This window comes from Ambystoma mexicanum, chromosome 8, assembly GCF_040938575.1.
Source record: "Ambystoma mexicanum isolate Mex_15411 chromosome 8, UKY_AmexF1_1, whole genome shotgun sequence".
In the NCBI taxonomy this organism is placed as follows: Eukaryota; Metazoa; Chordata; class Amphibia; order Caudata; family Ambystomatidae; genus Ambystoma; species Ambystoma mexicanum.
In genome coordinates, this window is record NC_090929.1 from 341,337,557 (window position 1) to 341,350,219 (window position 12,663).

The window sequence follows — 12,663 nt, forward strand, 5'->3', positions numbered from 1 at the left end:
GGGAGGTTAATGTGGTGTGCAAAACCCAGTTCTGAAATGGTATTGGCCAAGGTTAGGGCATTGTTGTCATTGATGTCATTGAGACCTAGGTTGAAGTCTCCTAGTATTGTGGTCTGAGAATTGGGGTTAGTGTTGGAGGAGATAAGGCAGGTGGTATCTTCCTCAAAGGAGTAGATAGGGCCGGAGGGGGCAATAAATGAGGTGTAAGGTGATAGTGCGAGAGGGTGAAAGTGGCAGTTTGACTGTAAGGAGTTCTCCGGAGGGGAAGGCTAGAGGCGGGCAGGCTCTGAGTCCTAGTGCAGTTTTAGCAATGAAGGCTAGGCCTCCGCCTCGGGCAGTTTCTCTGTCTGCCCTAATTATGGTGTAGTTGTCGGGTAATGCAAGTGACAAGGACAGTCCTGAAGCAGAGTGCAGCCAGGTTTCAGTAACGGCAAGGAAATGTAATTGGCTAGTGAAAATAAGATCTGCAATGTCTAGTGCGTGGGCAGTTATGGACCTAGCATTTACAAGTGCCCCTTTGATGTAGGGTGGGTCAGGTTGGTTAGGCAGAGTAGAGTTGTTGGAGGAGGAGATGGCTTTGGGATTTAATCTGGTTCTCTTTTTGGGTTCTGCATGAAAGTATGGGTAGTCTGAGAGATAGGTTGGAAGTTGGGTGGCAGTGATGAGCCTTGAGCCATGCCTGATGTTTGCGAATGTCTGAATCCATTGGGAAGGGGAGAGTGGGCAGTGTTAGTGGACAGGAGACTGAGACTTCTGTACCAGACTTTTAGAGTCTAAAAGGCAAGGTGGCAGGAATGTAGATGTTTGATGGACTGTGACTGGGGTAATGCAGAGCTCATGGATAGCGTGATCCTGGTTTTATGTGGGAAAGACACCCTAACAGTAGTGGTTGAGTACTGTGACAGGGTATTGGATATGTTTGAGAGGGTAAGTGTGACTATTAATGCTAGAGAAAGTGATTTTCTGATAATACTAGGGTTGGGCAGTCTGGTGGCCAGAAATGGGTACATGACTAATGAAAGTACTAAGCAATAGGCCTATACCGATTAGAATAGGTTGATGCTAACAGTTATAAAGTATATGGTAGTGATGGTACCTGTAAAGCAATGTAGGATATAAACAGCACAGTGCAGCTAGTCAAGGTTGGCTGAGGTCGGGTAGCACTAGCAGCATACAATGGATCAATGCTGTATAATAGCGGCACAAAGCAGTTAGACTAAAATAGCATTGCGAATCGAATAATGTGCTGAAGGCCACATGTAGTGCATAGTGGATGCGACAGGGTGTAACTTATCTCTGCATGCTTGTACAAGGTAACAGTAACAATAACAGATGGTGATTGAAATGCAGGATACAATTCAGACAAAGTGGATAGTTTAAGAAACCTGAGCACAGGTTGGCATGTTAACGCTAGCCGCATACAGCTAGATGGACACAGTATCAAAGCAAGGGAGAGGCAGGGAGATCCTGTAAGTCGAGTAAACTAGATCCAATTGAGACTTGCTGCATACAGTGATCTAGTGAACTTATGCCCTGGTGCAGGGTGTCTGGAATCGTTGTAGGGTTGCGAGGAGGTAGTGACAATGGGAGACTTGTCCGGGAACAGATTGCTCTAAGTAGAGGTAACAGCACGACATGACACAAACATTATGGGCAGGTTATAGCTAACACTGGATGGCGTACTTGAGGTACTTGAGAGCAGAATGAGAAGCTTGCAGATAAAAGTATAGACGTTTAACAAATGTCAACATAAGTGGGCGAGGAGCAGCGTGACATACAGGGATGATTATACAAGATGCAGTGGATATAAGTCAGTGGTAAAGAAGTCTCATGGTGCGGATCAAGGTAGTGCACGTTCCAAGGTATAGATCACGTGTTGCCAGTGATTTCACGGGCTAGATGCATGACGGGGTGGTGAGGCGCCAGGTCCAGAGCCGGTTAGGCAGTAGAGGTGATGGCCAGACACGCAGATATAGGTTCTCCTCTTGGCGCGAAGCAGGTGGGGGGAATTTCACGCCGGGGGCAAGTGATGGGGGCTGGACGTAATGGCATAGGGTGTAAGGCAGAGGAGTGGAGCAATGAACTTGGAGAGGGTGCTCGCAACCTGTACGGCTCGGTCAGGCTCAGTCAGGAGCCTTCTTTGCATGCCTTTGTTGAGGGCCGTGTTGTGGGCCGGCTTATGCCTGCCGGTGGCCCAGGATAGGCTAAATGAGCTGGCTGGCCAATCGGATGCCAGAGGGAAAAATCACTGCCCTGGTGGTGCGGTTTTTCCAGTGTCAGCCATCTTAAGAGATGCAAACCTCGCTGTTTGCAAGTCGAGGATGAAATTAAAACTGAACAAAACAGAATCATACATGCTTGTGGAGCGGGCAAATATGTGGATGTAGATTGCCAAGCCAAAGTAATTTCAACTGGAATGTTGCGTGTAGTGCAAAGTGCAGCAGAATCAGGTACAACAGCAAAGCCCACAGGCTTACCTTGATGGAGATGAGGATCTGGCAAAGGTGGGTGAGCTGCTCCTGCAGCCCACGAGGGAAAGAGAGCTCCTGCTACTAGGCTTCTGCCACGACATGTGAGGATGGCTCAGTCAGGAGCCTTATTTGCGTGCCTTTGTTGAGGGCTTTGTTGTGGGCTGGCTTATGCCTGCCGGTGGCCCAGGATAGGCTAAATGAGCTGGCTGCCCAATCGGATGCCAGAGGCAAAAATCACTGCCCTGGTGGTGTGATTTTTACGGTGGGGGCCATCTTAAGAGGTGCAAACTCTTGCAAGTCGAGGATGCATTTAAAACTGAACAAAACAGAATCAGACGTGCTCGTGGAACGGGCAAATATGTGGATGTAGATTGCGAAGCCAAAGTAATATCAACTGGAACGTAGAGTGAAGCGCGAAGCGCAGTAGAATCAGGTACAACAGCAAAGCCCACAGGCTTATCTCGATGGAGATGAGGGTCTGGCAAAGGTGGGTGAGCTGCTCCTGTAGCCACAAGGGAAAGGAAGCTCCTGCTCCTAGGCTTCTGCAATGAGATGTGAGGATGGCTCAGTCAGGAGCCTTATTTGTGTGCCTTTGTAGAGGGCCGTGTTGTGGGCCAGCTTACGCCTGCCGGTAGCTCAGGATAGGCTAAATGAGCTGGCTGGCCACTTCGATGTCAGAGGCAAAAATAACTGCCCTGGTTGTGCAATTTTTCCAGTGGCAGCCATCTTAAGAGGTGCACAGCTCGCCGTTTGCAAGTCGAGGATGCAATTAAAACTGAACAAAACAGAATCAGACGTGCTCATGGAGTGGGCAAATATGTGGATGTAGATTGCGAAGCGAAAGTAATATCAACTGGAACGTCGCGTGTAGCGCGAAGCGCAGCAGAATCAGGTACAACAGCAAAGCCCACAGGCTTACCTCGATGGAGATGAGGGTCTGGCAAAGGTGGGTGAGCTGCTCCTGCAGCCCACGAGTGAAAGGGAGCTCCGGCTCCAAGGCTTCTGCAACGAGATGTGAAGGTGGCTCAGTTAGGAGCCTTATTTGCGTGCCTTGGTTGAGGACCGTGTTGTGGGCCAGCTTACGCCTGCCGGTAGCTCAGGATAGGCTAAATCAGCTCGCTGGCCAATTCGATGTCAGAGGCAAAAATCACTGCCCTGGTTGTGCGATTTTTCCAGTGGTGGCCATCTTAAGAGGTGCAAACAGCAAAGACGCCCACGGGCTTACCTCGATAGAGATGAGCATCTAGCAAAGGTGGGTAGAGCTGCTCCTGCAGCACACAAGGGAAAGGGAGCTTCTGCTCCTAGGCTTCTGCAACGAGATGTGAGGATGCCTCAGTCAGGAGCCTTATTTGCGTGCCTTCATCGAGGGCCGTGTTGTGGGCTGGCTTAGGCTAAATGAGCTGGTTGGCCAATCGGATGGCAGAGGCAAAAATCACTGCCCTGGTGGTCCGATTTTTCCAGTGGCGGCCATCTTAAGAGGTGCACAGCTCGCCGTTTGCAAGTCGAGGATGCAATTAAAATGGAAGAAAACAGAATCAGACATGCTCGTGGAGCGGCAGATGCAGATTGCGAAGCCAAAGTAATAACAACTGGACTGTCAAGTGTAGCGCGAAGTGCAGCCGAATCAGGTACAACAGCAAAGCCCATGGGCTTACCTCAATAGAGATGAGGGTCTGGCAAATGTGGGTGAGCTGTTCCTGCAGCCCACGAGGGAAAAGGGAGCTTCTGTTCCCAGGCTTCTGCCACAGGATGTGAGGATGGCTCAGTCAGGAGCCTTATTTGCGTGCCTTTGTTGAGGGCCGTGTTGTGGGCCGGCTTACGCCTGCTGGTGGCCCAGGATAGGCTAAATGAGCTGGCTGGCCAATCAGATGCCCAAGGCAAAGATCACTGCCTGGTGGTCTGATTTTTCCAGTGGCAGCCATCTTAAGAGGTGCACAGCTCGCCGTTTGCAAGTCGAGGATGCAATTAAAACAGAAAAAAACAGAATCAGACGTGCTCGTGGAGCGGACAAATATGTGGATGTAGATTGCAAAGCCAAAGTAATAGCAACTGGATGTCAAGTGTAGTGCAAAGTGCAGCTGAATCAGGTACAACAGTAAAGCCCATGGGCTTACCTCAATAGAGATGAGGGTCTGGCAAAGGTGGGTGAGCTGCTCCTGCAGCCCACGAGGGACAGGGAGCTTCTGCTCCTAGGCTTCTGCAATGGGATGTGAGGATGGCTCAGTCAGGAGCCTTATTTGTGTGCCTTTGTTGAGCGCCGTGTTGTGGGCCGGTTTATGCCTACTGGTGGCCCAGGATAGGCTAAATGAGCTGGCTGGCCAATCGGATGCCAGAAGCAAAAATCACTGCCCTGGTGGTGCGATTTTTCCAGTGGTGGCCATTTTAAGAGGTGCAAACCTTGCCGTTTGCAAGTCGAGGATGCAATTAAAACTGAACAAAACAGAATCAGACCTGCATGTGGAGCGGGCAAATATGTGGATGTAGATTGCAAAGCCAAAGTAATATTAACTGGAACGTCGAGTGTAGCGCGAAGCGCAGCAGAATCAGGTACAACACCAAAGCTCATGGGCTTACCTCGATGGAGATGAGGGTCTGGCAAAGGTGGGTTAGCTGCTCCTGCAGCCAACAAGGGAAAGGGAGCTGCTGCTCCTAGGTTTCTGCAACGAGATGTGCTTTATTGCTTTAAAAGTTACGTTCTAAACTAAAACCCTACAAAAGATTTGATTTGGAGTTTTCTAAGAAGAAATGCAAGAATTCAGGAAGATCTGAGGGTTAAATAAAATAAGGAAGGATGACTTTCACAAGAACTCTCACTGAGGATAAGAAATCCATTTATTTCAGTTTCTATTGATAGTCACTCCAAATATTTTGTGCAGTAGAATTCCTCTCAGCTCTTCGGGCAGGAAAATATAGGTACTGATGGTAACTAGGGGTTTGAAACGGAGGGCCAGGGTTTGAGAGTGAAGTAACTTGTTTTTTGTTTTCTCACCCTCTGCAGATAATCAAGCAAGTTGAAGACAGAAAATCTGTTTTTTTTTATTTTATCCACTTCCCCTTCCCCCCCGGTGAGTTTGTATTTCAACTGTTAAAATACCAGTTGTTCACAAGACGCCTCACGAACCTCACGTTCAGTAGCTCCCACGGACAAGGACGAGTAGGACCGGACACCTTTAAGCAAACAGAAATCACCAGTCCTCTTGAGAAGAGAGGGGTACAGACAGTGTCTGGAGCCAATATGTGAATGAGTGGTTGGAGAAGAAGGATGTGCACATGACGAATTAATCATCAGAGAACATAAGGGGGTTGGGCGAGCAAGAGACTGAACCGTGATCTTATATCTGAGAGCTTACTGACACAGGAAGAGCACTGCAGACAACATGCAGTAGAGTAGACTGCTGTTTATGCAACTAATTGCATCAAGAGGAGGACTTTGGGACATGTGTATTCTTAATGACTTGTGAAGTGAACCAATACAATGTTGCTTTCCCCCAACCCCGCTCCAGTCTCCGCTTTTTCAGAACTGCTGCCTTCTACTGATGTATAGCTCTATGAGTGTACAGTGTGAATATAAGTAACAATATTAATTAAAAAGACAACTTTACCCACAACATTAATAAATACAAGACTAACAATATTAATAATAATGTTATTGATAATAATCATAATAATGAAATGCTTTATGAAACCATATTATTGAGCTGGGCCTGATAAAGTCATGCTATTCATGTGTATGTGCCCTATGTTTTTCCTTTTGTGTTCACCTTGTTGCGTTACACCAAAGTTTGGATATGAGACTGCCCAGGTCATTTAGTACCCAAAGACATGTGACATCTTGACAGTAACATGGATCTAATGAGGTTAAAGAAAAAGGGCTGCTTACATAGAACTGTCCTTCCACAGCGGGCTGATAGATATTGAAGGCACAGTCGTTTGTACCGCACGTGGCGAAGTTAAAGATATCTTGCAGTCGTGCTCTGCATCCCTGTGGATTCCCCGATCCCTTCACAGTGATTTGGCCACTTAGATCTTGAGTTGGTGCTTTAACGCATGGACTGTCGTACAGGTCAGCCAAGGAGATGTTGGTTGTGTATCCTGTGGGATAGCAGGGGTGGGTGATGGTAGAGCTGTTTTGCATCTGAAAGGGAGAAAACTCTTTAATGTATGCAATCCGTTCTTAGTTCAGTCAGAGAAATACTGTCATACTGCCCCCTTCATCCTGTGACCTACTAAAAAACTAAGCTGCCACCTGGAAATGCAAGCAGGATTCAGGTGTCTCCATTGTCAGTTTCAACCAGATCATACTTTATACATTTTAGTTATCACTACCTATCTCTTCATCTCCACTTCCTTGACATCCAGGCCCATCACAAGCTGACCTAAGGCCAGAGTTCACCAGGAAACTATATTTACAATCATGTACTTTGATTTAGAATTATGCCTTCCGGAGAAGTCGGTGTCTTGGTTAGTTTCAAACTGGACTTTCTAATGATAAAACAAAATCTAATGAGTGGAAATGTCGCTGTCCTAAAATGTTCTGCCATTGTTCTGCAGTTGATGCAAGTGGAAAATGTCACCCCAAGTAGATGTCTGTGCTAAGGGGTACATGTTACGGTTGCCATGAATGTCCACATGCTCATGACTCTTAACTAAATATCGATCTGGAGGTATTCACCACTTTGATCGAATACAAATTGATCAAATCCTTCTTTACCAGATTGTTACCACTTTTTTTGTAACTGAAAATGGATAGATGGCGTGTTAAGGTTAGGTATATGGAAAGGGGGCTTGGGGAGTTGGTGGGTGGAGTGCGGGGATGTCTCTGTTTGCCTGTGTGAAAAAATGTTGGTAAAACACAATTTGACCAATTTATATTCTAACAAATGACATAAAACCTTCTGGAGGGCCTGTATTCAAGAACAAGACAGAACCCAGAATCCCCTTTGAACCATGGAGAACTTGCATTGCTGGTTATAAAGTGAATGATACCTTTTGAAGTCACAGCAAACTTCAGTATTTTTTGAGCCAGACCACTTTGCTTAAAGGAAGCTTCTGTCATTTCAACAAGAGGCTTTGACCCCACACCGTTTCCAACAAACGTTTGTCCACCATTTAAACTCTGTATGCAAAGCGAATAACCTATATACTGCTGCCCCTTACCAAACTCAAACATTGTTTTAAATGGTTTTGGAGACTAAGCCTTGTGTGTACTGATGAACAATGCTATCCATCTGTCCCTGCCTTACAGGCACTTTATGGCATAAATCACTTGAACAGTCATTTGGTCAGGCTGCTTTAATATGACAGTCTCTTCATATTGAACATCATCAAGGGAGGTGTGATATGCATAAAGTATTTCGGAATAAATGTTTGAAAGAATATCTTTATTTTTTCCATATAGTCCATACATTGTTTAGCTTATTTTGCCCATTTTCTGACTGTTGCATGTTTACATAATCAGAATGCTTAATAGTTTGGTGCATGTCAAGTGTTATTACTTGGCTCGACTGGCCATTCTAGACTTTTCTTACTGTGGCATGACTTTTCTTTCCTGGGAATCTACCATAAACCAAGAATGGTGTGTGTTATTACTTGGCTAGACTGGCATTTTGGGCCAGGCATTCTAGCCCTTTTTTTTACTGTGGCATGACATTTATTATGGGCATCTATGATAAATCACACATGGTATGTGTTATCACTTGGCTAGACTTACATTTTTGGAGCAGCCAGTCTAGCCCTTTCTTACTGTGCCATGACTTTTTTTTACTGGGCATCTATGATAAACCGAGCATGGTATGTGTTATTTCTTGACTAGACTGCCATTTTGGGGCAGCCAGCCTAGCCGTTCTTACTGTGGGATGAAGTTTATTATTGAGCATCTATGAGAAAACAAACATGATATGTGTTACTTGGTTAGACTGGCATTTTAGGGTAGCCAGTTTAGCCCCTTCATACCATCCCATCTGTTTTTCATGCAGGGCATCTATGATAAAGGAAGCATGTTAAGTGTTATTACATGTCTATACTGCACTGCAGTATGCAGCCAGTTAGGACATATGTTATTTTTGTGTCATGGCATGTTTAAAGGCAAAGGCAACAGGAGTATTTTATTTTGTGGGGAGACTGCCATATATTGGCAGAGCCAGTGTAGACATATCTTCTTATAGAATCATTACTGCCATTATGTGCAAAGCAAACATAAGTATGTTCTTATATAGGAATTCTGGCATATCATGTATTTATTTATTGAACATGTGTATGGTGCCTATACAGCAGAAAGTGTTTCCAGGTGCCACAAGAAATAAGAGGGGGGACAGGGGAGAAAAACAACAGTAACGGTCCTACTAGGCCTTGTGACATTCAGAACGTGCAAGAGCAGTAACAAGAAGTGCAGGTGGGATAGGCAGTGGGGGTTTTGGGATGGGGAAAAGGCAGACGTCCCAGAGGAGGGGGGCCCAAGGGGCTGGTCGAGTGCTGGGGGAACCCAGGAGGGCAAGGGGTCCCCTAGTGCAAGTCCGGGGGTGTACCACAATAGTAGGCTGGTCTGGGAAGGTTGCCCGAGGGAATGTGCTGGTAAGGGGTGCAGGAGAGGGCTGGTTGAAAGAGGGCCTGGTCGCAGTAAGACTCATAGGGGACACAGGCAACCAGTCACAACAGCGGATGGAGATTAGCAACGGAATGGGAGAGGGAAAGAGGAGGAGAAAAGGAAGGTCTTGAGAAAGCTTCTGGAACTTAAGGAGATCTGAGAATTGTGCTCCCCGCATGTATGAGCACAGCAAGTGTGAAATCTTTTGTATACCAGCACATTGTGGGCGAAGGTAACATGAAAATGCGTTGGAAAATGCTCCTGTGCGCTGTTAGTGACTTGCAGCTATTGCATTTTTGGATTGGAGTTACACTACCAGACAAATTGCATACTGCTTGGCTTTTTGCCCAGTTTTTCACAGAAAGGGTGCTGTATAATGCACCATTCAATATAAAATTAAATGTCTGGGGACCTCCCGAAACCATCTTGGTTGATTCAGGATCCCTTGTTACAACGGTCAGTCTGGCATATTTGTGGGAAATAGTTATGCCCCTCCAATAAAAAAAATCACCAGCCACCACTTTGCTGAACTTTTGAATCCTAGTGCCATGATTAATTTGTGAATGCAACAAGACTGGGGCAGTCCACGATTGTTGTGTACAGTAACATACAACTTCTCTAAGATATGAAGATTCTATTTTACATGCCTTTGTATTTTTATGTTCGCATCCACGTGTTCTTAGAGCAATTTCCAGCAGACCAGGTTGTCTACACATGGTTCAGGTACTTTTTACATTGAACCTCATTTCGTGTGGGTAGGGAGTTAAATTGTCTTTTTGTTCCACACGTTTTGTTTGACTGATTAAATCATTTCAGATGTATATCACATGTCTTCTTTGGAGACAGGTATGTTACATGCCACTGCTTAGTGGATCATTCTGGCACTATGCAAGTACCATTCTGACCTTAAGATGGTGTACTGACGCATGTTTCTTTTCATATTGTCCACAGATCTCGCCCTGGCGGGCATACAGTCTGAAATGCTTTGGCCACGTCTCATCTGCCTTCGTATTGTTCAAGATGAAGAGACTGTCATATTAAAGCAATCTAGCACACCAATGCTCAACTGATTTATGTCCTAAATTTGAAGCTATCCTGCAGAAATATTGAATGGTTGTTTCCCATCCGTGAGCGCACAGTACCAACGAAGTGTTCTTTGGTTTTCTTTGCAATGCTACTGAATAAGTCATAGGCCCTTAGTACAACGTTTGCCGCTTACTGTTTCTGACGCCTGATATCCTGTTAACACCATGATATTACGGGCGGTGGAGGAACAGTAAGTTCTCATTCCCGTGGAGTCCAATAAGACTTCACGGGAATGGAACACTGAAGCTCATTTTTCTACCGGTAGGGGCCTGAACTACCAGCAGGCTAGGCTTACTGGCAGACTCTGAATGGAAAAGGTCTTATTCCCGGACCGGCTCACTCCTAATGAGGCCCCTCCCCTGAAACGTGAAGCTAATACTATGGTCCTGCCAGTCAGTGAAGAGTTGTCTAGAGTTCGACAGAAGGTAGCGCACCTCTTCGGATCATCATCAGCCTGACTATGATGGAGAACAAGTAGGGAAATGTCTCAAGATGCATGTAAAGTTCTTCTCAGCCAGGACCTCCCTGATAAGGGTGCTGTACTTGGAGGACACTTAGGATGGGCATGTTGGTCCTGTGCCCTACAGTATCAATGATGTATGTTTACGAGCAGGTAAGGATGTAAAAGAGGCAAAGGCCCTCATTACAAGGGCACGGCTGCTGCCGGAGTTGCATTTTTTCCAGCACCCGCGAATGGGCAAGAACCGAGTCATGCCGAGTTTGGCGGACCCAGTAATTGCCCATTCGCGGGTGCCGTTATGGCCGGCCTCCCGATCCCCAGGGGGTCGGGAGCATGGTTGCACCGGCACCATTAATAACGGTGCCGGTGCAATCATGAGTTCTGCTCGCGGGTGCCGGTCTGCACGCCTGGTCGGACCAGGTGTGCAGTCCGGCACCCGCGAGCAGAACTCGTAATGTGGTGGAGAGGTAACAACGGGGCCGGTAGCACTACCGGCACCGTTGTTGCCTTTCCGCCACACTCATAATGAGGGCCAAAGTGTTGGTTTCCCACATAGTATTTATTTTTGCAGCTCCATCCTTTGAGAGCTTGGCTTGGCTAGCTTGCAGCTGCTATGTGTTTAGAACTTATTCATTCACTTAAATTGGAGGATGCAAAGGTTATGTCATCATTGGTGGTTTTAACCTGTTATACTTTTTTTCTTCTGAGAAGTTTCTTTTAACCTTAACATTGGTATTTGCTATGAGTGTAGTTCAGAATGTGTGTACGTAGTAACCTTAACTGTTTTTCAATATTACTTTTTTCAGTTTTAGTTCTTTATTTCCTAATGGGAAGGTTTTCTTACCACCTCTGTTTTCTTAGAAGTATTGTCTTGATCAGCTATGACCGGGCCACATATCAGCCTGGGCAGTGGTGAAGATCTTGACCTGGCCACATATCAGCCTGGGCATTGGGGAAGATCTTGACCTGGCCACATATCAGCCTGGGCATTGGGGAAGATCTTTGGCACTCCACCTTTTCATTTGTGTTCATGTCATGGCCATTTATGTTTTGTCATAGGTAATGTTCCTTAGGTCATAGTGGGATGTGCCTGTGTGTATTGGGATGCCACAGCTGTATTCATCACATGACCATAAATGCTGTTCGATTGCATCTATCTATTTTTGGGCCTGGTCATCCATCTATCTATCTGTGTAATGCTTGTGCTTTTTGTAACATTACACATTATGAGTGCTCTGCGTATTTGTTTCCTTATTTTTGTTCATAATATTACACATTACTAGTGTTCTGCTTATTCATCTACTTGTGTGTGTTTGTAATATTACACATGGTGAGCACTCAGAACATGTACAAAATAAAAATTCCTGTTTTTGACCACTTTATATCTCGAGTTTGCCTGAAGAAATCTTAATTTCTTTTTAAGTTTAATCAACATCTTAATAAAACGAACATGGGGACCAAAACTCTATCAACTGGGTGATCTATCCATGGGCCTTTCTACCTTTCTTTTAATAGGGATATCTTTCTATGAGAATATCTATCTTCAGATCTATCTATCTATGGACGAGGATGCACATGGTAATGAGGGACTGTAACGAGGGTACGACGTCCTTTCATCGCAGGATTAACCCTCGCTGGGCTTTTCTCAGCGGAAATTCTATAAAAAAAAAAACTCATTGAATTTTTGGGGGGTCTAAAAATAAATATATATGTGGTGTGGGTATTCGGGTATATAAAAATATTAAAGGGAATGGGGGTTCTGGGGGAACCCCCCAAAATAACCCCCAAAATAAAAAAATAAAAATTCTATGAGTTTTTTCGATAGAATTTCTGCTGAGAAAAACCCATTATGGGTTATTGGTTATTCCCGTGATGAAATGACATAGAACCGGAACGAGAAGGGCGTAGTAAGGAGATGTTGTGTTATGTTATGTTATTTTACACTTATATTGCGCCTTATATATCATTGGTATGGTCTGAAGGCACTGGTAGGTTGAACGCCCTTGGGAACCGAAGTTCAGATCAGTAGAGAGAGTAGGGAGAGTCAAAAGGTGCGTGTGAGC

At 45.5% G+C, this 12,663-nt stretch overlaps 1 protein-coding gene across 1 annotated transcript in view; it reads right to left on the bottom strand.

Moving 5' to 3' along the window:
* LOC138471917 (ectonucleoside triphosphate diphosphohydrolase 8-like) overlaps positions 1 to 12,663 on the bottom strand; it is a 487,786-nt gene that overhangs the window by 97,796 nt on the left and 377,327 nt on the right. Inside the window, exon 8 of the mRNA XM_069609787.1 lies at positions 6,352 to 6,606. Coding sequence (XP_069465888.1) covers positions 6,352 to 6,606 — 255 coding nt within the window. The remainder of the gene's footprint in view (positions 1 to 6,351; positions 6,607 to 12,663) is intronic.